Source organism: Macadamia integrifolia, unplaced genomic scaffold, assembly GCF_013358625.1.
Source record: "Macadamia integrifolia cultivar HAES 741 unplaced genomic scaffold, SCU_Mint_v3 scaffold2414, whole genome shotgun sequence".
Taxonomy (NCBI): domain Eukaryota; kingdom Viridiplantae; phylum Streptophyta; class Magnoliopsida; order Proteales; family Proteaceae; genus Macadamia; species Macadamia integrifolia.
Window position 1 is genome coordinate 24,696 of NW_024868700.1, and position 27,707 is coordinate 52,402.

The 27,707-nt window shown below is 39.0% G+C and overlaps 1 protein-coding gene across 8 annotated transcripts in view; it reads right to left on the reverse strand.

The window, feature by feature from the left end:
• Nucleotides 1-4,293: 4,293 nt before the first annotated feature.
• The window catches only part of LOC122066483, a 39,985-nt gene continuing 16,571 nt past the window's right edge, over nucleotides 4,294-27,707 (reverse strand). For 6 of the 8 annotated variants that reach the window (XM_042630285.1, XM_042630288.1, XM_042630291.1 and 3 more), the window contains 4 exons: nucleotides 15,325-15,446; nucleotides 5,814-6,094; nucleotides 5,629-5,719; nucleotides 4,294-4,818 (listed from right to left, as the gene is read on the reverse strand). In XM_042630285.1, coding sequence (XP_042486219.1) covers nucleotides 4,321-4,818; nucleotides 5,629-5,719; nucleotides 5,814-6,094; nucleotides 15,325-15,446 — 992 coding nt within the window. In that variant the 3' untranslated portion in view covers nucleotides 4,294-4,320. The remainder of the gene's footprint in view (nucleotides 4,819-5,628; nucleotides 5,720-5,813; nucleotides 6,095-15,324; nucleotides 15,447-27,707) is intronic. The other 2 variants (XM_042630292.1, XM_042630286.1) reach the window with 2 other exon arrangements.

Genomic DNA, 27,707 nt, shown 5'->3' on the forward strand with positions numbered 1-27,707 from the left:
TTTTAATTTTAATTTAACAACTGTCGGGGATGAGAACAGGTCGGGCTCGCGGCTGGGTCCTTTAAATCATAAATCTGAGGGGTAAATGAGCAAGCAACCGAACCTGCTCTTCTTTGATACTTGTGTCATTCTCCCTGTTTTACCGCGGGGGAAAGGTTGTAGGAAACAGGGTTCAAAGAATCGTCATCAGATCCAAGGACATTTTAGCGGATTCTTGCCAGATAGGTATGCTAATTCAAATCCCTTGTACTGTGTTAGGAAATCAACTTCCCTCAATGTGTTTTCATACTGTACTGTCGTATGATAGTGCGAACCATTTGGACCATTGAACCGGACAGATTAACCATCCAATTGTCAAGCAGCAGGCCAATGGACTTCAACATATATGATCTCCCACCTCAACCATTTCTTTTCCTTTTTGATAATTTTTACACTTTTGTTAGTTGAGAGTGTCATGGTATTGGCCGCTTTAGGCCGCTTCATTTCCATTTGCAGGTTACTAGTAGAGGAAGAAATTGACAATGACGGTTATTGCAAGAATTTTTATCCCAGATGAGTGGTCCTTTACCTTTTATGAAGGATTCAATAGACATTCTGACTCTATACTCGAGAACAAAATAGTTGCTGAGCTTGGTTGTGGAAATGGATGAATATCTATTACACTGGCTGAGAATTGGTCTCCTTTAAATGTTCAATTTTTTCCCCTCTTCCTTTTAGTGACTGGGAGAAAGCAGAAAGGCTGATTTGGTATGATTTCAACTTCAATATCGGATTGATTTCATGAAATAGTTAACAGGTAGATTTTTTTAGTCAAGGAATTGAAATTTTTTTCATTGCATTAAAATGAAATATTTTGAAAATAAGAAATTCATTTGATAGCTCAAGTTCTAAGAATAAATTCTCTATATTTCTTTGGAATAGACTGATGGTAACGAAATATAGTGATTTTGCTTGCATTTCTTTTTAAAAATGTCAAATGACATATTTTGATTTACCCCTGTTACTAACTCTCTCTCTCTCTCTCTCTCTTTTTCTTTTTTCTTTTTTCTTTTTTTTTTTTGGGGGTGGGGGGGGGGTTGGTGGGTCATGGTTTTTAACACACGGACATTAAGTAGAGCTTAGAATAGACTTAAAACTGATTTCAATTTCAGATATAGGTAAACTATTTCAGATGAAATTGGTTTCAATATCTCATAAATAAGGTGAAAAAGCATACGAAAAATACAATAATTTCAATCTATGACCCATGAAATTGAAATAGAAATCATAACAAAACAACCTAATTCTAATCCTCCATCCCTTTAGATGATGCATTTTCACAGCTAGAACTTAAGAGTGCCAGGAAGAGAGGCTTCTAGATGACATTATAATTTAGTGCATATTATATTCACAATAAATTTATATACATTCAAGTTTTTGAGTTTTACTTTGGTCCGTTTTAGAAGTTAAGGAACCAATGTATTTGTTATTGACATGGGATTTATAGGAGTTCACGAATAGGCAACTGTATGACCTTTTTATAGGTATATGGCTTGATATAAATGCTTTGGATGAGAAATCTTGTTCTAACAGAGTGGAGTTTCATAAATTTGATCTGCTAGCTTATTACAGAGATCAAAACATAGAACTAAAACAAACTATTGGTTGTATACATCAAGAGCGGTCTCAACTTTCAACAAATTGCCAATGTTTCGAAATTAGTCCCGCTTTCGTACCTTTCCAATTCATGCCATTAATCTCAACAAATGAACTAGGTTTTGGGTTTCCTTCTCAAGCTTCTATTTCTTCTGTTAAAGGAGATTGGGAAAAAGATGGAATAAGAGGACATGTTTCCAGACCGACCAAGATACAGATTGAGAAGGGGGAGTTTGCAAAGTTGGAAAACATCCACCTGAAGATGCTTCATCAGGAAAACTGGATTAAGTCTTAACTACTCAAGGGCCTAAACTATGAGTGTCTAGTGACAACTAATTGGAGTCTCCCATTCAACAAACACTTCCATTGATTGATTTCTTTTCCATTCTTTACCCTTTCCAGATTCTCAACCCAAATCCCGGGGTGCCCATGTCAATGGTAATCACAAAAAATGCGAGCAAGCAATTCTTATATTCATTTAACTACTGAGCTGTTCAGGTTAGATTTTTGTATCCTCTAATGTCTGCACCCTGATGGAAAGTTGCCATGGATCCAGATTTCAAATAGGATTCCCGAACTTTTGGAGCTTCGGTGGCACTCTCTGAGGGTGCTATGCATAATGAAATTTCCATTTTCCCCACCTTTTTCGTAGGGAGTAGCAAGAGGTTAGGTGGATCAGTACATGACCTTCACCAGAACAGCATTCAGCGTTAGTACAAGCTACATCTAGTAATTGTAATGCTATCATGAAACTAGCTAGGTTTCTGATATACAACCAATCTTATGCTTGCCCTTACCTTGTAATGGAAAATCTTACTTCTACTTTGACATTACATTCTCTTAGAGCACTGTAAGTGTGGGCAGAGATCCTCTGTTATTCTCCCATCTTGCAATTCTTTGCTTTTTTACCTACAGAGCATGACACGTGACGCTGCTGAGGTGGACGTCTCAGATTCAAAGAGAGAAGACACCCCCAAAACGGATCCGGATCTCATATAACCCGATCCAGTAGACCTCTCCTTCTTCAGATCCAGAGATCCCAATTTGAAACCTGAAAATCATTTGACTGAGCTTCGCACTCATGACTGCTTTCCGCAGACCCAGACACAGTGATTCTGCTTTGATTTCTTTCCTCTTTCCCGCTTTTGGGATCGCAGGGATCTCACCTCTTGGATGTCGAATCCATTGCAATTGGTCAGTCCTTCTGCCCTTTTCTTGTCGATCATTATGACTCTTTGAACACATCAAGATCTAGAAATCCTATTTACAATGGTTTTCAGATAATTCCTTTCCTTTTGGTTTCGAAGTTGCCAAGATTCCCGTTTCCTTTGGCTGGGTTTTCCAGATTTAGATCTTGAACAGTAAAGTAATCTTAAGTTTCCTTTCTTCTTTTTCTTTTATCCACCTCCCTTATTTACATTAGCTTCCGGATCTCTTTTAATCCTTTTTTGATAGCTTGACACGTAGCTTGCTTTTTTTACGAAAGATAAATTGAAGGAAAAATTACATGATAACCCATTTTTGGGTTTTCTTTTATAAAATTACCCACAAAAAATTTTGGTTAACAAAAATATACAAAATTAAGTTTAAGTTTACAAAACTACCCACCCAAAATTTTAGTTAACAAAAATACCCAAAATCAGGTTTGGGTTTACAAAACTACCCAAAATAGTGATTCTTCATCTTCCACATATAATTATGTATTTTTTTAATGACTAAAACTTTAAGTGGGTAATTTTATAAACCCAAACTCAATTTTAGATATTTTTGTTAACTTAAACTTTAAACTTTAAGGGGGTAATTTTGGTTATTTTTATTAACTGAAACTTTTGATGGGTAATTTTGTTAAAAGAAACCCAGAAATGGGTAATCATGTAATTTTCCCTAATTTGAATAATATAACTTTCATCACCATTTAAATGTTTTTCTTCCTCTTTAGTCTTTGTCATGTCCTTCCTTCTTCCACTTTGTTCCTCTCTGTAAAGAAATGGTGCAAGCGATTAAAGAAACATTATTGAAGGAAAAGTATGAATCGTTCATTTTCTCTCCAATGGTATTTATCATACTCTACTCTGTGTATCTCTCCATGTATTTTTTTTCTTAGGATCCTTCGTAGGGTTTGGGTCTTCGATTTCAGATAATGGCGACAGGGGATGTGAGGAGGTTGTTTCCAAGTTTTGAACTTATGACCAACATAGTTGTAATAGTGCAACTTAACAGGCTCACCAACTATTCAAATTCTGGAATCACGGCTTATAAAAAAAAATCTCAACCCGCGTCAGCTTTCTCCAAAATACGTGTATACAATATTTGAGGGAAGAATAGCAATCGTCCCTGCTCTATTTCTTTCCTCTGAGACAAACTACTAAAGCGTGAAATTAATTAGCAAAACATTGAGTTGGTTCAGTTTCATTTCAGTTTCTCACCAGGAGACTAGGAGTTGCAGCTGATGGTCGAACTCCAACCTAATCCCGTGTGAAACCACCAAACAATGACAACCAATTAGTGGCTGGGTTTTTGCTCAAGCTACTGGCTGGCATCCCAAGCTTCAACATCTGCTTTGGTCCACATGCTCACATGTAAAACTCATGCTAATTTGGTTGTATTTCTCACTAAGGAAAGAGAAAATTGGGATATGTGATCATTTGACTGCTTAGGTGAGAAAGCTGGGGTAAGAAAATTATTTTATTGAGAAGGATGAGTTTTTTCATTACTACTTGATATGTAGGATCGTTCCTTTTTGAAACATGTAATCTTCACAGAGACCAATTCAAATCTCCCATTCTCCTGATCTGAGCCATTATTCACGGCGACTTCAAATTGCGAAGGACAATTCTTACCTTGTTGAAGCAATGTTTTGAGTAGAATTAACCAAATCCTATAGAAGTCGGGGGTTTTGACCACTTGTTGGAGACTTGTCAGTCTAAGGCTCTCATCGTGCACATTCGGTGATTGTGAACCAATAGCTACTTCATTTCCTGCAGCATCAGATTTGGGGTGAACACAGGCTCTTGGTTCACAATGACCCATCACATGATCTGCTTTTGATTCAGAGCTTTGATTCTGATTTTGGGATTTGTAGCAGGAATAGACCTTATCAGCTGTGATGTTTGCAAATAGGACTTCTGCAGCCTTGTTTCTCACAAGAAGCGGGATGCATTCAGAGTGGTCCCATACATAAAGCTGCACAGAGAAAAAGAAAAAGGAGGGAGGGATCGATGATGCTTTATTTTAAGTAAGGTAAAGGAGCATTGATAATGGTATTTGACTCTCAAAAAAGTAAAAATGATGCATCAGGCTCCTATAGGAAGAAAGAATACTACCCGCTGGCCCAGGTACATGCCTAGACACAGCGGTGCAGAATGACCTTGCTGCCCCCACACTGAAGATGCTCTCGCGCAACCCCCCATTGACTGCATGTGCGGGTGTGTATCTGCACCAGTGAGTAGCGCTCTCTCTCCCACAATAATAGAAATCACTAGGATATGGAAATAGAAAAATGGAAAAGCTAGTGCCCTAGCGAGATAAAGGGTAAAAATGTAAAAATACAATATAAGGCAATAAGATAATAAATTAGTGCCCACTCTTTCCTAAATTTAGTTGGAAAAGGTGGCTCACTTTCACAACAACAACAAAGCCTTACCCAACTTAATGGTGTTCGCTACATGGCTCCGAGGAAGGACAAAGAAAAGGAAAGGTAGAATTGAAAAGAAACAAGACAAAAATAGTAACAAAGAATAACACAGCTAGATGGGTCCAGTACATGGATCCTAGCCCTCCAATCCACTCTATTTGAGGTCATACTTGGGGAAAAACCAAATCTGTGTATGTCTTTCCTCACAATTTCTCCTATGGTCATTTTTGGCCCTCCCCTAGCTCTTTTAGATCCTTCTATCTGAATCAAATCACTCCTTACTGGTTTCAAAAAAGAAAAAAAAAGCATAGTTTCAATTAAGTGCAAAAGCAAAATGAACTCATGAAAGAGATCATTACCAGAAATGGCCGATATATCAAGCATACAGCATGTAGGTGGTTTGAGCTCTTCTGACAGTAGAGTGGAAGCATGTTCTTCTCTGGAAAAGACCTGTGAGAAGAAAACCAAAAAGTACCATTCCATAAAAATACTGGCACCACAAAGACAAAATAATTGCAAGAAACTTGAAATAGATCTTCCATACCCATTATCTAAAACCATTGGAGAACCACATAAACTGCATCCAGTACAAATGAGATCTGCTATTTTATTATCACCCTTCATAAACAGTCTTCTACCGATGAACATCCGTTCAGTCTCATACCTTTCATCATTTCCCAATGAAGACGGCATAAAAATCCCACCCACACTTGCAAAAAAACTTACATTACAGCATTTGGTTAGGCATGATACTTCTGAAATTGATACGCAATCTACATATTTTATGTCCTCATGCACTTTCCAATTCTTCAATAGTTTCTTCCGCTGTGCAACATTTTCACAAAGTAGAAATCTCTCAGTATACATTCAACAGGACTAAATCATGATTCTCAACGTAAGTTCTTGTTTATCATTTTTCTGTAAGAAACATTTTCTAAAGAATGAAGGTAGTAAAAACTCCGCAACCAAAAAATTTTTGCTTGACAAAGATTTAAAATGTCAGGAAACAAAACATGAATAAGGAAGGGGAAAAAATTGAAGGGATGCACAGTGGGAAAGAGAATATCCCCCAGGACCAAGAAAAGCATGGCCCAATAGCACATTATAAAAATAGCCCTCATGAGAACCAGGGTTGGTCTGTTTGTGACCATGGTTACTGTAAAGAGAGAAGAGAAGGAGAGAAAGGAGAGAGACGATGGTGCAATTAGGGAGTCACAAGCGATTAGATTGGGACTGCCCTACTCCATTCAATATATAGAATAACCATTACAGCAATCCTACTAGGAATAGAAGAACCAAAATAGGAAACAAAACTAACTTACCCAAGTCCACGAGGACTAGACCAAAACACCCCTAACGAAGAGTCATGACTTGCACTAAAGACCAAGTCACGACACCTCTCTCTCACTCTCTCTCGACAATGACTTCTAAAAGTTACAAATAGAATTTGTAACCAGAATTTTTGTCCTTCATACAATGATGTGGCAAGTATTACGGGTACTTTGTTAAATAAGCTAGTATTATACCTCCCTTGCTAATCGTATGTTAGTGTAAGGGTATTGATGTATTTTACATGTTATTTCAATAGTAAATATAGTGCAGATAAATCGATTCTCTCCCCCCAAGGGTATTGATGTACAACAAAATTGATTCTCATCATTTTGTTGCTCCACAAGTGAGGTATAACCTCTGTGAGCCCTGGAAAGTCGGCTTCTCTTCGAAGATCTCTTGGAAGCTCCCTCGCCTCTCGCTCTCCAAATTGGCAATGGAGCAGTGGTTTTGATGCAGATTGGATCATGGGGAAAGGAGGAAAAGGAGAGACACCAACCTCCAATTAAAACTAAACCTTAATTCGTTCCATTATCAAATCATGGGAGAGGTCAGAAGCTATCAGGCCTTTACATTGCTTCATAGTGCTGTAAACAGAAATAAAAAAGGAATTAAAACAGAATCCTAAACCTCCCCATCGCATAAATGACTAGGCAATGCCTAGGCGTCCAAGCGCCTTGGATCACCTCGACTCCACATTGCTTCATAGTGCTGTAAACAGAAATAAAAAAGGAATTAAAACAGAATCCTAAACCTCCCCATCGCATAAATGACTAGGCAATGCCTAGGCGTCCAAGCGCCTTGGATCACCTCGACTCCATGACAACTATGCCCCGTCAATTGGGATGAGGTGGCATTCCTAAATTGACTCAAATAAATAAAAGAACCCACCCAACTAAAAAGTACAAAACCTCCTCTTGTGTGATCTAAGATGGAGTTCCCTCACTAACTAGAAAACTAACAACTTACCTTGATAAAAGATAAGAATAAAGACACTCTACCAATAACCCATGGTTGGGCTGAAGCATTACAACCGCAAGCCATAATTAAGCTCACAGTTGTGTGTAGAGATGATTCCTAATCTAGGAATTCTTGGAATGTAAACCTTTAAAAAATCCTCCATGATTTCTGGTTCCTTAAGGAACGGGGACTGAACCATATAACCCATAGATAAACCACAAACTGGCCCAATCTTGGTCCAACCAAACCAATTTGGTCCTGCATTATTCGCCCTGTTTTAAAAACTTTTCTCGAGTTTTGTAGAACAGGAAGGTCTTTGATGCACGATCAACAACCATTCTCCTTCACCCAATAAAACCAGCAATCAGAGCATGATCCAATGGTATGAAATCAGAATTAAGGAATCCATTGTTGAAGTCACAATGTGAAAGCAAGATTATTTTGATCTGAAGATCAACTAGTGTATGTTCCTCCACGGGTGGTTTTCCAATGCTAACAGGAGCCACTTCATCTTCCATCATCGATGGCTCGTCTACTTGCTCCTCCACCCATCGCTCAATGACTGTGATTAGTTTGCCAAAAGAACATTCTATACAATCACTCCATCCATTATTTTTTAATTCGTTGTATTATCATTGAGTCTCTTTGAGATTCACTTCAACCTCTCACAAGTTCTTTTGCATGGCTTGAACTTATCGGCAAACAACAACCAAGAGAATAGGATCCATAGTATCTACAGCCAAATTTGGCTCTGATACCAAGTTGATGCCGATCAGATCATGGAAAAAAAGAAAGAGGGAGAGAAGTGAGAAAAATGACAGGCATCAACCTCCACTTCAAACTAAACCTTAAATCATTTCATTATCAAATCATGGGGAGGTTATCACTTATCAGGCCTTTACATTGCTTTGTAGTGCTGAAAACAAATATAAAAAGGAACCAAACAAGACTCCTAAACCTTCCCATTAGTTGGGATGAGGGCACATTCCTAAAAATTGACTCATCAATAAAGGAACTAACCCACTTTTAAAAAAAAAAAAAAAGGAAACTTCCTCTTGTGTGGGGTTAAGATGGAGTTCCCCAACAACCATAGTTGTCAAGCTGTCGCCAAGGTGCCGACTTGGCGTCCCGACGGAAAAACAAGAGCTAATCGGTGGTACTATTTATCGGAGTCAAAAATGGTGGCCCCCATGGCAATATAGGGTTCACCATGGCAATATAGGCGTAGCCATGGCGGACGCCTTGGATGATTTATACACCTTGAGGCTTAGGCGGTCGTTTTTCTTAATATCTCTACCAAAAAAAAAGTCGTTTTTCTTTATATCATATATTTGTTTTTATTCCATTTCTTGCATTGTCATTGGCTGGTATATTTGGAATCTCTACATTGAGCTACATGGGACCAAGCTTATAAAAGTTTCTTTCTAACACAACTTCCCATTTCAAAGACCGGCTACTCCAGCTCCTTCAAGGCAAGTAAAATAGTGTTAAAGTCATCTTCTTCTTCTTCTTCTCTCTTCCCTTCTCTATTTTTTCAGTTTTTTTTTCAGCTGCTCATCATCATTTTCTTCTTCCTTCTCTGTTTGAAGAAGAAGATGAACTTGAACAAGAGCTTGAAGAAGAACTCAATGGAGCTTGATGCCGACACCGACACCGACACTGACACCGGCTCAGATGCTGCTGCCAAGAACAGATAGGTTCTTCAGGTATGTTTCTTCCTTCTGTTCTTCTTCTTCTTTTCTGTTTCTGGCTTCTATTTTTCTTATTCTTATGTCCTCTTCTCTATTTTTTTTCTTTTTTTCTTTTTTTCGTCTTGTTCTAGCCCCCTCCTCTTCTTCTCTTTTTTTTCTTTTTCATTATTTTTTTTCCTTCTTCTAAATACTTCTTCCAATGCTTTGGTGGCTCACTGGCTCCATCTGACAGAACATGTCACTCCTCTCCCCCGAAGCCCTCTATCTCCCCCATCTCCTCCCTCAAACCCTCCTTTTTCCTGCAACTTTTTTTATTATTCTTTCTTCTTCCCTTCTCTGTTTCGTGTCTCTCTTTTTTTTATTTTCATCTCCTCCTCTACCTTCTTCTGCTATGCCAGTGGCAGTAGTGGTGGCTAGGCTGGCTTCCACTAGTGGTGGCTAGTGGCTTTGGCTGCTACTGCCGCTGCCACTGCTGCTGCTTTAATTCCGTGATTAAAATTATATTATGCTGTAGCTGCTATGCTTCAAAATAAATTGTGCATCTGTAATATAAGTTGCAATTCTGTGATTACATGATTATGTACTTCTCCTATCAAAGCACTATGCTTTCTTTTATGTCATTTTACATGTCTCTAAATTCTATTTCCATTCCTCATTTTTTACTAACTTATCAGTGAATATGATCCCATTCGAGCAGGGTTGCACCATGTGACCCATAATTCTGTTATTGCTTATTACTTCATTGATCAGATTCATATATCCAGCTTTAGAGTTGATATCCAATGATTTCAGATCTGAAACATTGATGATTGATATAATATTTTATGCCTTGATGAGTTGATGTGGTTTAATCTTGATTCTTTACGACTTGATGTAAGTCATGTTGATTTTTTATGACTCGATTCTGATAATTGATTTGATGATGACTATGGTGGAACCAGGTCTTGATACTATTGCTCTATACAAGAATCTTCCATTCTATGGTGCTACAGAGATCTGCACAGAGGTGATTTGATTATTTTCTTCTACATCAATAACCCTATCTTTTTTATTTTTTAGTTCCTCATGGTTGAGACCAAAATTACTACCCCTGTTGTTACTACATCTTCCGACAATATGAATGTCCAAATTACCTCTATCAAGCTCAAAGGAAATTCGAATTACCTACTTTGGGCTCAGTCTGTGAAGGCTTATCTTATGGCCAAAGATAAACTTCTATATACTACCTCTGCTTCTCCTCCGACGTCTGATAAGGGATATAATGAATGGATGAAGGAAAATGCATTAATGTTGATCTGGTTGTGGAAGAGTATGGAACCAGATGTCGCTGCTAATGTCATATTCCACACTACTACAAAAGGTGCATGGGACGATCTGAAGGAAACATATTCTCAGGAGGTATCTATGGTCTCCATGAGAAGTTGTCCCAATTTCGCCAATCTGACAAGTTTCTACCAGAATACTATAGTGTTTTCAGGGGAATGGTCGAAGAACTCAATGTTTTCCAGCCTTTGACTACAGATATTGACAAGTTAAAAGCTCAGCATAATGAATTCTTTGTTTCCAAATTCCTGGCTGGCTTGAAAAATGACTTGAAGGCAGTGAAGGGTCACTTGGTAGGGAAACTGTCCTTTTACTCCAGACTTCAATGTATTACTTATTCTACAAAGACTGATCAGTCCACCAAAGACAATTCAGCCTTCCTTGCTAACTGTGGACGTGGCCGAGGTTATGGGGGAGGTCGTATGTCTGTTGGTCAAGGTTCTAGTGGACACCAATCTGATCGTTCTTCTTGCCAATGCTCTTACTATGGCAAGTTCAATCATACGTAGAGACTTTTGGGGAAAACATGGCAAGCCAAAGTGGGCAACCTGGCTAGCCAATCATGCAGTGTTAGATAATGGTACTAACACGGTGTCTACCAATGATACTAAGCCAAGGACTTCTTCAGGAGATTCTTCTATCAGTCTATGTCATGATATCAATCAATTACTAAGGCGTCTGCAAACTCTTGAGGCATCCTCTAATACATCCCATGGTGCGTCTACATCCACTGCTAGCTTGGCTCATTCAGATACATCAGCCTTCCTTACCACTATTTCTACCACCTAGATTATTGATTCAGGGACCTCTGCTCATATGACTAGTAAGTCATCCATGTTTAAGTCATTTTCTCCTAGTACTACCTCTACATCTTTTATTCTTGCAAATGGTGCTTCAACACCTGTTTTAGGTCATGATACGCCCTCCACCTACATCTTCCATTAACCTATCCTCTGTGTTACATGTTCCCTAATTTCCATTAAGTCTCCTCTCAGTTAGTCAATTAACAAGGCCATTAAATTGCTCTGTAACTTTCTTTTATTCTCACTGTGCTTTTCAGGATCTTCACACGAAGATGTCGATCGGTAGAAGGCATGAAAGAGATGGTGTATATTATCTCTATGTGGTACTCCTGCTTCTTCTGCTGCCACTACAGCCGTTGGGCATGTGACTCCATTCCAATGGCACTATCGTTTAGGTCATTTGTCATTGTCTAAGTTGAAAATTTTTAATTTCTAGTTTTAAATCTATTCTGAAGTTACAGTGTGAAGCTTGTGAGTTGGGAAAGCATCATTGTGTGTTTTTTCCATCTCGCTCTGAGGCTCATAGTCCGTCTTTATTTAGATGTTTGGGGACCTTGTAGAGCCAGCAATAGATTTGGATTTTAATATTTTGTGACTTTTATGGATGACCACTCTCATCTTGCATGGTAATATCAATCTCTTAAAGGATCAATCTGAATTTCAGGATTTTCATAATGAAATAAAAACTAAATTTGGCATTTTAATAAAGATTTTCCGTTCTGATAATGGTGTATCCAATTGATAAATATGTTTCCTTGTCCCATCTTCCATTGACTATCTGTGGTCTTGCATTGTCCCTTTCTACTCATACCATTCCAAAAATCATGCTAAAGCTCTACGTATCCCTGGATGGAGAACTACCATGGATGTAGAAATGGATGCTCTCTTAAACCGTGCCACCTGGAGCCTGGTAGATTTACCTCCTGATAAGGATTTGATGAAGTGTTGCTGGTTTTACACCAATAAATATCATTCCGATGGCTGTGTTGAGTGGTTAAAAGCCCATCTAATTGTCAAGGGGTATACTCAGACCTATATGGTTGATTATTTTGAGACTTTCTCTCCTATTACTAGGCTAAACTCTGTTCGCCTCCTTATTTCTCACTAGAATTGACCATCGTTTCAATTGGACATCAAGAATGCATTTCTATATGGTTATTTGCAGGAGGAAGTGTATATGGAGCAACCTCCTGTTTATATTGCTCAGGGGGAGAATAGTGGTCGGGTGTGTCGTTTATACACTGCTATATAGAGATTTAAACAATCCTCTTGGGCATGGTTTGATAAATTTAGTGCTATTGTGGTAAATTATGGTTTTTCTCAATACTATTCTGACCACTCTGTCTTCATTCGTCGCAGAGGTAATAAATTGGTTGTCTTATTGGTTTATGTGGATGATATTATCCTCACTGGTAATGATGAGGTTGGGACTTCTGAAGTTAAGAACTACTTACAGCCAAGGTTCGAAATCTCATTCATTTCAGTGTTTCGGTGGTTTCAGTGTTTCGGTGGTTTCAGAGCCACCAAAATCTCACTGAGATCTTGGCGAGTTGGGTGATTTTTTTTACTCAGTTGACTATTTCGGTGGTCAAACAGCCATATTATAACCTGAAACTTGGTGGGGAGCTTGTTTTAAGGTTAACAAACATGCTTAGAACTTAAATTTGCAAAAATATTAGAACATGACAGTGTTTTAGAGTTGCACCCTTGTTCAACAACAACCTATTCTGGAGATTTTATAAAATATTATTAGAACAAGATATAATATGATAGTAAAACAAGTAAATAATGCATCTAAGCCATGATCAAAACATATATTAACATTAATTAACTAATATTTAGAGTACTAGAGTAATATACTATGCAACTCCCTAACTCCCAAGTCCAAACTAAGTCATCCACTGAGCGTCTTAGTCTTAAATCTCATAGTCCCAAATGACAATATCCCAAGTCCCAAACATATTAGTTATACAACACTAATCATAATGATTTACCCTTCCAAAGCTTGAAATGTTTAGATCTTCAACTTGGAGTGATCTTCAATGCAATAAATGTGATGATATGGCAAATAAGTGGACAATGGAGTGATTTTGTGTTCAAATGCAAGGAGCGAAAATTTCTCTGAGACAGTAGAGTTGGAATCGAAATTTCGACTCCCCCTCACGAGTATTTATAAGCCTTGGTTGGTATCATTTCGGTATCTCGCCGAAATGGTACCGAAATTTCAGCCGAGATACCGAAATTTCAACCGAGATTACCTTTCTGTAATTTGTAGCACATCCCGACTCGATAAAACAAAAACACAATTTCCAAGATCTCGACAAGATTTTGAACCATGCTCACAGCCATAGTTGTCATAGCGTCACCAAGGAGGCGATTTGACGTCCTGGCAGAAAAATAAGTTCATGGCAGTGCTACGATTTACGTGACTCACAAATGGCGGTCGCCATTAGCTGATAGGCGTCGCCATGACACCGCCATGGAAACCAGGTCACTCCTGATTCACTAGGCAGTCAATTTTTTGTAAAATGCATGGTGATTTTGATAGGCTATGTTGATTTTTGATGATTTGATGTTGTTTAATATTGGTTTTATATGTTATAGGGTATATTGTGGGCTTGTAGTATGCTAAATAACTTTAGAGAATAGAGGAAATAAAAAAGTAGCATACTAAATAACTTTAGAAAATAGGGAAAATAAAAAATGACACATGGGCGATTTGACCGCCATGGCAACACCATAATGGGCGATTCATCGACAAATCGATTAGCCACCCCTCGACCGCCTTGGATCAATTTAACGCCGTGACGACTATGCTCACAGCAACATTTTCAGACCAAAGACTTAGGTCAACTTAACTATCTTCTTGGGATTGAAGTGGTTAGATGCAAGAAGGGGATTAGTTTATCTCAGAGAAAGTATGTGTTGGATCTTTTATCTAATATTGGTACGCTTGTGTCCAGACCTATAGATGTCCCTATGGTTCCTTACCAAAAATTTGGTGTTAGTGATGGTGAACTTCTCCAAGATGTGCATCATTATAGGAGTATGGATGGCCTTGCAAAGGACCATGACCAAGCAGGCAGCTAGCCTAGCAAAGGTGACAACCACAATGAAGGGCGCCGGCCTTACGTAAGGCAACGGCGAAGCGGCTCCCGGCCAAGCATAGATGGCGGCTTGACAGGCTTCCGGTCATGCAGCTGATAGCAATCGGCGTTAGCATAGCGAGCCAGAAACTTCAGGTTGTGGCTAGCCTTACGAGGCTGGCTGGCAACCTAGTGGCGACGGTGCAAGACGGCGACTAGGGAGAGAGTAGGCGAACGGAACTAGACGCGTCGAGGCTGCTGCTTGAGTGGGAAATCAAACGAGCCTAGACATTCCTATTGGGATGGTGACCTACGGGCTAACGGCCAAGTCGCAACTCCAACCAACGATGCTCCAACCAAAGATGAAGCAAAGAAAGGAAGGTGAGGAGGAAGAAGTGAGACGGAGAGAGGGACAAAATGAAGAAGAAGAGAAAGAGAGAGAGAGAGAGAAAGAAGGGAGGGTAAGGCTCCAAAGCAACGGTCGCTAGAGATTCTGCAAGATTGATTTTTTTTTTTTTTTTTTTTTTTTTTTTTTTTGTCAATGCGAATTTTTCTCCTTGGGTGAGAGCCCCAAAGAAACGCACAATTCACTGCAAATTATTCATTCAACTCTAAGGTGGAATGACAACAATTTCATGATGAGGATACACGCCTCGACAAATTACAGTACAATGTAAGAAAAGGAAGTAGGCAAAAGTAATTCATTAGGGTACACAACCTATATAGGAGGAAGCCTCAAAGTAAGGTAAAACAATTCAAACCATATCGTACCGCATGCAGACCTTTCAAGACAAAGGCACATAGCATGAATTGACAACAATAAACTAAATATTAAATCACAGACTAAAAGGTGTAGACTGTACTTGATAAGTGTGCAATCCAACATGAACTGTGGATCCAACTTGCTGCACCCATTCTATCACTCTTCTCAGCTTCCCTTTTGTGGTTTTCCCAACTCGACAATCTGCCAGTAAGTCATCTACACCTATACAATTGTACATCAATAACTCACTTATGAAGATGGTTAATACAAATTGTAGGACATACAAATAATTAGACCGAGAAACACTTTTGGAGATGAGTAAGGTGTTGGAACAATATTAGACTTCCAATAGATTTTTTTTTTTCTTTTCATAGTACTATCCCAAGAGTGCAAAGAAGAAACTAGCTATCTTTAAGAAACATGGTGTTTATTGAAGCTTTTGTACTCTAGGGACTTATCTCCATAACTTTCCTTTACAGAAAACAAAACAGAAACAAAGCCTCGTACTACTCTGAATCTGATACCCAGAAATATTAATTGAATAATTGAAATCAGTATACATTCACCACATAGATTTCATGGTCATTCACCCAACCAAACCCAGAATTGAAAAAAGTTGAGAATGAGATAATGAGAGAATGATTTGGCTTGTCTAGAATGACAAAGACCTTTCTTATTTATAGAAAGGATACAAGGATTAAAATGATTACAATTAAGGAAAGACAACCAAGCCAGTCCTTATCATAATCTAGTCATAACCCTTATCCTTAGCACTCCTCATCAGGTTGGTGCATAGATATCTCTCATGCCCAACTTGAATTCAATAGGATGGAATGACTTAGAAGTCAAACCCTTTGAAAAAATAAGTTAATTGATTCAAAGAAGTGACAAACGGGATGCAAATTAAGCTTTGTTCAAGCTTCTCCTTGAAGAAGTGTCTGTCAATCTGAATATGCTTTATCCTGTCATGCTAGACTGGGTATGGACTATACTGATTGCTGCCTTATCATCACAATAGAGCCTTATAGGTTCTTCAGATGTCACCTCCAAATCACCAAGCAACACTTTGACCCATATAAGCTCATAGACACCTTGTGCCATTGCTCAGCATTCTGCTTCTACACTGGATTTGGATACCATAGGTTGCTTCTTGCTTCGTCACGTAACCAGACTCTCTCCAAGAAACATACAATATCCTGAATTACAATGTTGATCATCAATAGAGCTGGCCCAGTCAGCATTGGTAAAAGATTCCAACTTCAGATTGCCATTGTTGGAAAATAAAATGCCCTTTCTTGATGCTAATTTCAAGTGCCTCAGAATCTAGTATACTCCCTTCAGATGAGCTGATGCGGATCCGGATTCCAAAGCTGGAATCAGATCGCTTGAAAGCCCACCCAAATAAGAGAACTCAATAACCAAGGTGCAGTGGCAGTGGTGTAATTAAACAGAAGTTATAAAGAGAGTGGCAGAGCTGTAAATAACCACAAGTTCTATGGCATTACTTGATAGCTAAAGGAGAAGGACATAACAGGAATCAGATTTATTTAGTATGAATAAATTAGGAAGAGAAAATATATAAGGGCAGCAAGTAAATAATGATAAAAGAGAAGGGCAATGATATGAGAATGGAGACAAAAAAAAGACTTTAACACAAGAAGAAAAGACAAAAAGACAAACATAATTTCAGAAAAGGGGAGAAATAAAGGAAAATAGACTAAACAGTGTAAACCAATAAAGTAAGAAGAGGAGGGACACACGTCACACGATGGAGAGTTATCTTCTTCCTTCAGCCAAGGAGCAGAGGCGGTGAACACCAAAGAGGAAATCAGCTTCAGCCACTGGAATCTCCTTCAACAGCTCAGAAATTCCAGATTTACTGTCGCCTAGACTTGCTGGATCAACCCTAACCAGTATAGTTCACAGATTCAAGCAATACATAGAGCATTGAGTCTGAAACTTGGAACCAGCGATAGTTGCAGGTATGATCTGCAACTCGTTGACCTGCTCACAATGGAAGAGGGCTTTGAAGGAAAGAGCTCAAGGGTTTGGTTCGCATATGGCACCCAAACCTTCGATCCAAATCCTAGATGCAATCGATGGGATTTATTGATTCAGCAACACTTCTCGTAAGCCTAAGATGATCACCCAGAACAGGGGAAGGGAAAGAAACCAGAATAATAAAAAGGAAGAAGAGAATGAAAAGAGAAAGAAGAGAAGAAACTGAAAAATTTTAGAGGAAGAAGAAGGGGGAATCGGCAGCCATGGTTTCAAATCCAACAACTCTTAATCAAACTTCTATTCTTCAAAATCTAAAACTCAGTTCTTCTCCATTACAAGGCTATTTCAAGAAAATAATGGCATAACATTGGAAGCTAATTAAAATGGAAAGTAAACCTAAATAGCAACTAAAGAAAAACCAAATCTAAATAAAAGATTGTCAATCTAATTTCTAAACAATAAAGGAAAGTAAATAAAAAATCCCCAATCAAAGAGATCCCTTCCATCGCCCAACTGCATCACGAGCAGACTGGGGATAATGTAGAAACCGGCTAACAACCCTTGTAGTGTAACCAATAAATGGTCTGGTATAGGAGAGGTATATCAACCTTCCTATAAGCCGCTGATATATCTCTCTATCTACCAAATCACGACCCCCTAATCAGCTGAGTTGATGATTAAACTCAATAGGAGAATCCACAGGTTTACAACCAAGCATACATGTCTCACTGAGAAGGTCTAGGACATACTTCCTCTGGGAATTTAAGATACCCTCGCTAGATCGGGCCACTTTGATCCTCAGAAAATATTTGAGAGGTCCTAAAAAAATTCTTAGTCTCGAACTCCAAAGTTATCTGAGCTTTCAATATGGAGATTTCTGCATCATCTTTGCTTGTTATTATTATATCGTCAACATAAACGATAAGAGCAGTAACCTTACCATCCATGAGTTTGAAAAAAAAATGTGTGATCAATGTAAGTTTGCTTCTACCCAAACTTCTACATAACCTTCTAGAACCGGCCAAACCAAGCCCAAGGTGACTACTTAAGACCATAGAGGGATTTCTGTATGCACACACTACCAACTATAGATGATGATGCAAATCCTACAGCAATATCTATGTATGCCTGTTCTTCAAGAATGTCACTGCACAAGTATTTTTCACATCCAAATGTTGGAGATTCCACCCAAAGCTTACAGCATAGGATAGCAATGCTCAAACAAAATTCACTTTTGCAACAGTGGCAAATCTATCATGATAGTCAATGCCATTGGTTTGAGGCTTTGAGCAAAGCCCTTAGCAACCAGCATTGCTTATCTGTCACAGATTCCATCTACCTTTTGCTTCACAGCGAACACCCATTTACATCCTCCTGGTTTCTTCCTTTAAGGACGAGGAACAAGCACCAAATACTATATTTCTTTAAGGCCCTCTAGACAATTACAGAATTATGAGCAGAATTACCCCACACACGACTTAGAGTTTGGTGTGGGTAGCAAGGTTTTCCTTCGAATCACTCCGATCAAGGGAGTGGTGAGATTTGGAAAGCAAGGTAAGCTAAATCCAAGGTATATTGGACCATTTGAAATTCAAAAAGGAGTTGGCCCGGTAGCCTACAAAGTAGCATCACCACCAGCCTTAGGTGGAGTGCATAACGTCTTTCATGTGGGATTTGTTTTTCATCGAAAATGAAGAAGGCTGAGGATGGCCTACGGTGTGTGTTATCTGAAGGGAACACGCTTTTTCGACCACTGTGGTATGATTGCCATGCCCTCTCCGATCAGCTAATTGCTTCTCTCTGAGCTGGCCCATGTGTGATGATGGGGATTTCTTCAAATCAACGCGCGATATGACACTCGTGGTTTCTTAGTCATGACCAACTAAAGCTAAAGATCCATTAAAGAGCGTTTCCACTGCTTGACAGTGCCTCAAGGAATTGTTTTCATGAGGCTGATTCTAAGCCAGGTATGTTGCGGATGCAACACATGTGTTGGATTATGAACCACTTCGTCTAAGGAACCAATAAAAGTATTGGATCTCAGAGAGCATAATTTGTGAAACCGCATTTTTTCCTTTGTGAAGGTACAATGGAAGAATCATTCAGCTGAGGAGGTTACATGGGAGCAGCAGTCAGTCATGCATCTTGACTATCCTCACTTATTCAATGATCAAGTGACTTTTAAAATTTCAAGGATGAAATTTTTTTTAGGGGGGAAGATGTAATACCCCGTCCTAAGATTTATTAATAAATTTTGTGTTGTACACTTGTACCTTGTAGGAATGACATGAAAACTTATCTCTCTCAGTGTTATTGCGAGACTTGAGAGGCTTGGACATCAAAGGTAAATGAGAATTACCCTTATTGAGTTGTTACTAGTAAATCTCTTATTATACTTTTAATTTTGGGCTCAATCCCTCCAAGGGGCTAGTGGTTCAATGGTGGTTTAGTGACTTCATAAGAGGGAGATCTAGAGTTCAATACTCCCTATATACTTTAAGTGAACTTTTCTCACATTTTAGTTTACAATGTATAAAGTTGTAAATTTTCAAACCAAGGGAAAAATGGTCAATATACATGAAAGTCACTATTTAAGGATTCCTTGAATAGTAAAAGAACTATTGCATGCATTGAAGCCTATTGGATAAAGTGGAGGTGGAAAAGGGTAGTATTGTCTTTTCGCTCAAGTGGACTGAATTATAATACTTCAAAGGTTAGAGTAGTGAGAATGAATTATCATTAAGTATGGGGATACCATCAAAATATAGGTGTCATTCCTTGAAAGCCATGTAAGTGATGAGTCAAGGGGTAATTTAGACAATTCACAAATCCTAAATTTAGGCAATGAGAAATTGGGAGAAGGATAAACCGGTGAGTTTCTTTCTCATACTCTACTTCTACTATGTGAAGAGAAGGAGAAGGAAGGGAAAAGGGAAGATGTTGAAGAGAAGAAGCCCAGGAAATGGAGAGGAAAAAGATGATCAAGGAGGAGAATGAGGTTCTTGTAAAGGATTCTACAGCAACTCAAACTTGAATATAGAGAGGGAGAAGGAGATTGAAGAGAAAATAGAGTTCATTTTTGGAAATTTCTAAGAATTGGGAGATCTTGATCAATTTATGTTCTAATCCACTTCAGGTTAGTGTACTAAAATACAGATTTTTATTTTAGAAATACTCGTGAAATTTGAGTATTAGATGAACCTAGGATTAAGTGTTCATGAATGTTATGAAATACAAGTGAATGTGCCCAAAGATTTGAGCGAAAATTTGGGAATTTCGGAACCTAAAATCCATTTCAGATTTGGATTTGTTGTTTTGGTCTACAAACCTTTGTTCAGTAAAAATATCATAACTTCTTCATATGAACTCAGAATTAGTTGATTCCAAGTGTTTTATAAACTCACAGAGCTTCAACTTTGATAGAAATAGGTATTGTCTAATTACTCTTCTTAGTGACCTTAAATTTCACTCAAAGTGGGAACATAAATTTTTCCCGAGAGCAGAATTAAATTTCTGGGCAGTTGTTTTTGCTGTTCTGGCCTACAGACCTTTGTTTAGTAAAAATATTATAATTTTTTCATATAAACTCGAAATTAGTCAATTTTAAGTTTCGTAGAAACTAGACTCACAAAGCTTCAACTTTGATAGAAATACGTTCTGTCTAATTACGTTTCTAAGTGACCTTAAATTTCACTTGAAGTGAGAACATACGTTCTGCCCGAGAGCAGAAATAAATTTCTGGGCAACTAAATGAAAAATTACAGAAAGCAGACTGCACGAAAATTATAATAAGTTTTTCATCCGGACTCGGATCGAGGTGATTCCAGCGGCGTTGGATTCACGACTCGATGATCTAAGTATTTTCAAAAGAAATCATTCTCTGAAACTATTTTTTTAAGGACAAAAATGTCCTTAAATACGAACCTTGCTGAAAGAACAATGAGGAGTGTCATTCTATGATTGGTTATTGAGAATATGTCCTTTTGGTTACCAGGGAACGGTTGACGTATTACGAGTTTGTTGTGCTAACATTATAGCTAAAGAATCGAGGTGAGTGATTCCCTTCTTAGATGGTTTTCCCCATATATGTGTATAGCTTATAATTGGTGTGATGCATTTTCTATGTGCATATGATGATGTTGAGCATGTTGATGCAATTATAGTGTAATTCAATAGTGATATTGGGTTGCATATTGTAATGACGAGCATGTGTTTATGTTGAGAATGCTTTGGGTCATATTATGGTTATGAGAATTACCAAGATATGTGTTTAGGTGAGACTTGGTCAAGAGACATAATTGGTGAGACTGAGGTCAAGAGACCGCACGGTGATGTGCATAGGTGCCAAGAGACACTTGGGTGAGACCTAATCAAGAGACAATATGGTGAGGCACCCGTTGCCAAGAGACTTGTTTGGTGAGACTAGAGTCAAGAGACCTTGCGGTGAGGACCAATTATGCCTAGAGGCAAAGGAAATGTATGGAATAGAAATTTTTATAATTGTTATTTTGTAAACATATTAAATGATATGAGTGATCTTCATATGGACTTTGTCGACCTTGAAAAGGCCTATGACAGGGTCCCCAGAGATTTAATCTGGCAGGTTTTAGAGAAGAAATAAGTGTCAAGTAAATACGTGGATATAATTAAAGACATGTATGGTGATGTGGTGACCAGTGTGAGATCAGTGAGAGGCCAGGGTACTCAGTTCCCAATTACTATCGGACAACATCAAGGATCCACATTGAGCCCCTACCTATTTACTCTTATCATGGATGATTTAACCAGGGATATTCAAGGAGAGATCCCGTGGTGTATGCTTTTTGCAGATGATATTGTTCTGGTAGGTAAAACTGTGCAGAAATTAACGATTAGTTGGAATTATGGAGTTATACTTTGGAATCGAGAGGTCTTAAGATAAGTAGAACGAAGACGGAATATATGATGTGTAACTTTAGTCGATTGAGGATTGCTGGAGAGGGAGTGAAAATTTAGGGGAGAGAGATCCCGCGAAGTGACTGCTTTAGATATTTGGGCTCTACCTTAAACAAGGAAGGTGAGATAGATGATGATGTTTCCCACAGAATTAAAGTCGAATGGATGAAATGGAGAGGTGCGTCTGGAGTGTTATGTGATCGACGGATTCCTCTAAAGCTTAAGGGAAAATTCAACAGGACTGTTATAAAACCAGCTATGATGTATGGTGTAGAATGTTGGGCAGTCAAGAAGCGTAATGTAGATAAGTTGAATGTGGCGGAGATGAGGATGTTGAGATGGATGTGCAGCAAAACCTTGGGAGATAGAATAAGAAATGAACAGGTTAGAACCAATCTAGGAATCGCCCCAATTCAAGATAAGCTCAGAGAATGTCGACTACGATGGTTTGGGCATGTACAAAAGAGGCCTTTGGATGCCCCAGTACAGAGGAGTGACCAGATGCAGATGTATGGAGCTAAAAGGGCTAGGGGCAGGCCAAAAATGACCATTGATGAGTTGGTAAGAAGAGACATGCAAAAGTTAAGTCTTCACCCAAGTATGGTATCGAACAGAGCTACTTGGAGGGCTATTACCCGGGTTGCCGATGCGTGAGTGGGATGTCCAAAAGTTTTTTTTTTTTCTCCCTTGGATCCATATAGCCGACCCCATTAAGTTGGGATAAGGCTGAGTTGTGTCGTGTTGTTGATTGATTGGTTTGTTTCATAAGTATATGTTCATGTCCGGTGTGGAATTGTTTAGGCGGGGTTTTACTCACTGGGCTGTTGATCATACCCCATTATTATACATCTTTTTCCACAGGTAATGGTCAGGGCCATAAGGCTGGTAAGGAGCCTGCAAGTTGATGGTGAACAAAAGAAGAAATCTTTTTATCATTTTGCCTCTTTTGTACTCTTAATGGTTAAGAGAGCTTAATGTAAATATTGACTAAGTATGAATGAGGACTTGGAGTTTGGATTGTTAATATTTTGGCCACTAGGGTTGATCCTGTTAACTCTGATATGTAATAGAACTCTATATAGGTTTTGAAGGTTTAAATATTTGGGATGGAATGTTATGAACTATGCATGAATGCTTGGTTTTGAATTCTGATATTTTGATCACCGCCTGCGAGGGCATGACCATACCCTTATCCCGGGTTTGGATCGTGACAAATGGCAACCCCGTTGGCTTTTATCATTCCTCTATTGGAATTCGCCAAGGATGTCCTCTCCCCCTTTTCCTCTTCTCCCTTGGCCTTGAGGTCCCATCTAGATCCATCCAATCTTCTATTGGCCTCCACCTCATCTCCCCCATCCCCAAATGCAAGCCTATTTCCCTAACCCATCTTGCTTTCGCAGATGACCATATGATCTTCTCTAAAGCTGATCATTCCTCCATTTCTTCCATCATGTCTTCCCTCCACTTTTTTAAAAGCCTCTCGGGTCTCCCCCTTAACCCTCTCAAATCTCGCATCATCATTTATGGGATTTCTGAACCTGTTTCTGCCTATCTCCTCGAGATTACTGGATTCACTCTTGGCTCTCTCCCAGTCAAGTATCTTGTGCTTCCCCTTATACTTGCAGGCCCTCAACACATTACTGCACTCCCATTCTTGAACTCCGAGGAACAAGCTGCAACTATGAAAGAGCAAGCTTCTCTCATACGCCGGGAGGCTAGAGCTTTCCAGATCTGTCCAATCTATGTACCTCTATTGGTCTGGAATCTTTGTTTTTCGCCCTCCCACCATTAAATCTATTGAGTCTCATCTGTTCCTTTCTTTGGAAAGGTTCCGACTCCAGCAAGTTCCTCCACCCCACCCGCTAGAGTAATGTCTGTCTACCCTAATATGAAGGCGATATGGGTCTTAGGCGCATCAAAGACAGTACTTCACGGGCATTTTAAAGCTCATCTGAAGGGTGGTGACCAAACAAAATAGCATCTGGGTCTCCTGGATTTATTCCCATCTTCTGAAGCATGACTCCCCCTCTAGTCCACTTCACCTGGTCCGGATGCATTTTGGGTTTGGCATAATATCCTTAGCTTAAGACCCTTGGCCATGGATGCCATCTCGTACTCCATTGGCAATGGTGCCTCTACCTCCCTCTGGCTCAACCCTTAGCACCCATATTGTGTGATTCTCCATATGGTTAGCCCCAGGATTATCTATTCCTCGGGTATTGATCGTTTAGCTATTGTCTCCTCCATCATTCTCAATGATGACTAGCCCCCCTCCCCTCCCCTCCCCCTCTGGATGTCATTTAGGCCAATCTTCCCTCTTCCCCTGGCCAAAGAGGCATAGAAGAATTTTATCCTCTAGAAGCCCTCCCCTTCTAACTTGTTCAGTTCTTCCTCTACCTAGAACTTCGTCAGACCTTCAGCCCCCCTCGTTCCCTGGTGGAATCTCCTTTAGTTCAATGGCTACACCCCCATCATAGCTTCACCACCTGGCGGGTATTCACCAACTGCCTTCCCACGCAATCCTACCTCATATACCGTCACATACAGGTTCCTCCAACTTGTTGCCTGTGCTGGAATGGCAACAAAGATGTTAACCATTTGTTCTTCTCCTACCCCTTCTCCTCCACCATCTGGAAAAAGGTTCTCAGCCATTATTGGCCTTCTAGTAGGAGAGTTCTCCCTTTCAATAGGATTGTATCTGGATTGACATGACATTTCGGGGCTCCACCATATACAACATTGCTGGGGAACTTGCTTTTTGTGCTACCATTAACCACCTCTAGATGGAGCGGAATCTTCGTAGATGGACTTCCAACTCACTCTTATGACAAGATTTGGAATGCCATCTACTTCAATGTTAGCACCAATATTACCTACCTCCCCCACCGCTCGGTCCGAGATTCCCCAAGGTACAGGCTCATTGTTGTCTCCTGGGGTCTCCCTCTCGATCATATCTACTGCTCGCCCCTGATGGATTGTATCCCCATGTAATGAAAATTGTTTTAAACCGTTTTTAAGGTTTCAGTTTTGGTATATGGACCATTTATTAAATGATTCATTTTGATTTTATCAAAAAATCTTGCACCAAACCGAATAAAACCATCTACATCGGAACCGAACCAATTAACACCCTTAATTCATGGTATTTAGTAGTCAGCAAGAAAGAGGGTGACTTTCTAAGAAGAGTACCTAAGGAAGATACATGAGAGAGCTCTCGGATCTACTTTTAATTAAGAAGTCCATTCAGTGGTTTGTCAACTTTTTTTTTTATCGGATGAATAAATGAATTCATTTCCAAAATGAAAGAAAAAATACAGGGAGCCTCTAAAAAGGGAAAGCAAAATAGCAATTGAACTTATAAGAACCTGCTTACAAAGGGGATAGGAGGCAAGGGACCATAACAAAGAGAAGGGAAGGCCCCAAGCCTCAAGAATCAACCTATTTCTAGGGGATTCCGCACAGCAAGCAGGGGTAATAACTAACTTCGCTCGAACATCAAAGATAACGGAGTCCCATATCTACTGAAAGGACCTGGACTTAGAGGACCACCTTCGAAGATTGCGTTAAAACCAAATGTGATGAATGGAAGCTCCAAAAGCAAGCTTGCCCACCGTATCACAAAAGGAATTTCTGCCAAAGGTCATATCCACCCAAATCCATCCTCTCTGGAAGGTTAAAATATGTCCTCTGCGAGGCCAGCATTTGGCCAGAAACACATACCAAACACAATAAGAGAATGCACAATCAAAGAATAGGTGATCTACATCTTCAGAGTATGTAGAATTGAGGCTGAACCGGGTTGACCCTTTGGGCAATCTCAACCAAGACGAACCAAATCTGATTTGATTTTTTGGATCAATAGAATATTTTAAGAGTTACTTTATTTATGAAATATTGAGTTAGTTAATTTTGAAAGATATGCAATCTTTAATTTTGGGTAGATGTTAGTCAATTAAGGAGTTACCCATTTAAGTTTTATTCTGTTTCTAATTTCATTAGTTAGAATTTAGGAAGCAAATTAGGAGTTGCTAATTTAATTTTAGATTTTATTAGGCAAGTTTTAATTTTAGTTTATTATATAAAGGCATGTAAGCCAAGTAATTAGACAGATTTGAGAATGAATTGAATTGAATGTTTTAGTGACGAGTATGGTGCAAGATGTGTGACTCCTTCCCCCTTGTGTAATTTCTTCTCTTCTCCCCTACAACTCTGAGTTCACTCAGGGATTTCTTCCCTTTCTCTACAGGCCCTCCATCAAGTGGTAACAAAGCAAATTTCCTACGAAATCCTTTACTCCAATGGTGTTTTCCCTTGAATTTATTACTCTTATTGAGGAACTTAAGAAGAAATTTGATGATGGATTGAAGGAACATTGATCGGAATCTCAGGAACTTCAATCAAATTTTCGAAAGCTTACCGATAGTACCATACACTTATCTGACAAGGTGTGCAGCATGATCGAGGACAGGTTAGTGGTGGAAGAGCCAGTTAACACTAGACGTGACAATCAGGATGTACTGAACGATCAGATCAAGGTTGCATCTGAAGAACGGATAAGTCGTCCAATTTCAATTGTGAAAACCATCAGATTCCAATCAAAATTATATCATTCGTTGGTGACTATCAGGAGACCATGACAAATGAAAGCACGATGTGCTGGATCATATCCCCATCAAAGCCAATGATCGTTGATGCTGATCGAGTGGTGCTGATTCTCTCCTTCTTTAAAACTCGTGGACGAGTTTTTCTCAACATCGGGGGAGTTGATGTAGAATTGAGGCTGAACCGGGCTGACCCTTCAAGCAATCTCAACCAAGACGAACCAGATCTGATTTGATTTTTGGGATCAATAGAATATTTTAGGAGTTACTTTATTTATGAAATATTGAGTTAGTTAATTTAGGAAGATATGCAATCTTTTATTTTGGGTAGATGTTAGTCAATTAGGGAGTTACCCATTTAAGTTTTATTCTGCTTCTAATTTCATTAGTTAGAATTTAGGAAGCAAATTAGGAGTTGCTAATTTAATTTTAGATTTTATTAGGCAAGTTTTAATTTCAATTTATTATATAAAGGCATGTAACCCAAGTAATTAGACAAATTTGAAAATGAATTGAATTGAATTGAATGTTTTAGTGCCGGACTGCCGGGTATGGTGCAAGATGTGTGACTCCTTCCCCCTTGTGTAATTTCTTCTCTTCTCCCCTACAACTCTGAGTTCACTCAAGAATTTCTTCCCTTTCTCTATAGGCCCTCCATCACAGAGGCATTCTAGAAAAGGTAGCAGTGGGGCGGGGGGGAACCAGAATCTGACACTGAAAGAGTAAAGTCTGACTAGGGAGGCAGCAAGAGAACACCCTCCAAACAGTGAACCTAATGGGAGATGTGCCTCTTGAACCAGACCAAATGCACCAAAGAGTTAGGCTGCGTTTGGTAACGTTACAAAAAAACATTTTTGGTGTTTTTTCGTTCCCATGGAACGAAAAAACAGAATAAAGCATTTGGTGCATTTATGGTGTGTTTTGTTTCTTCTTTTTTTTTTTTTTT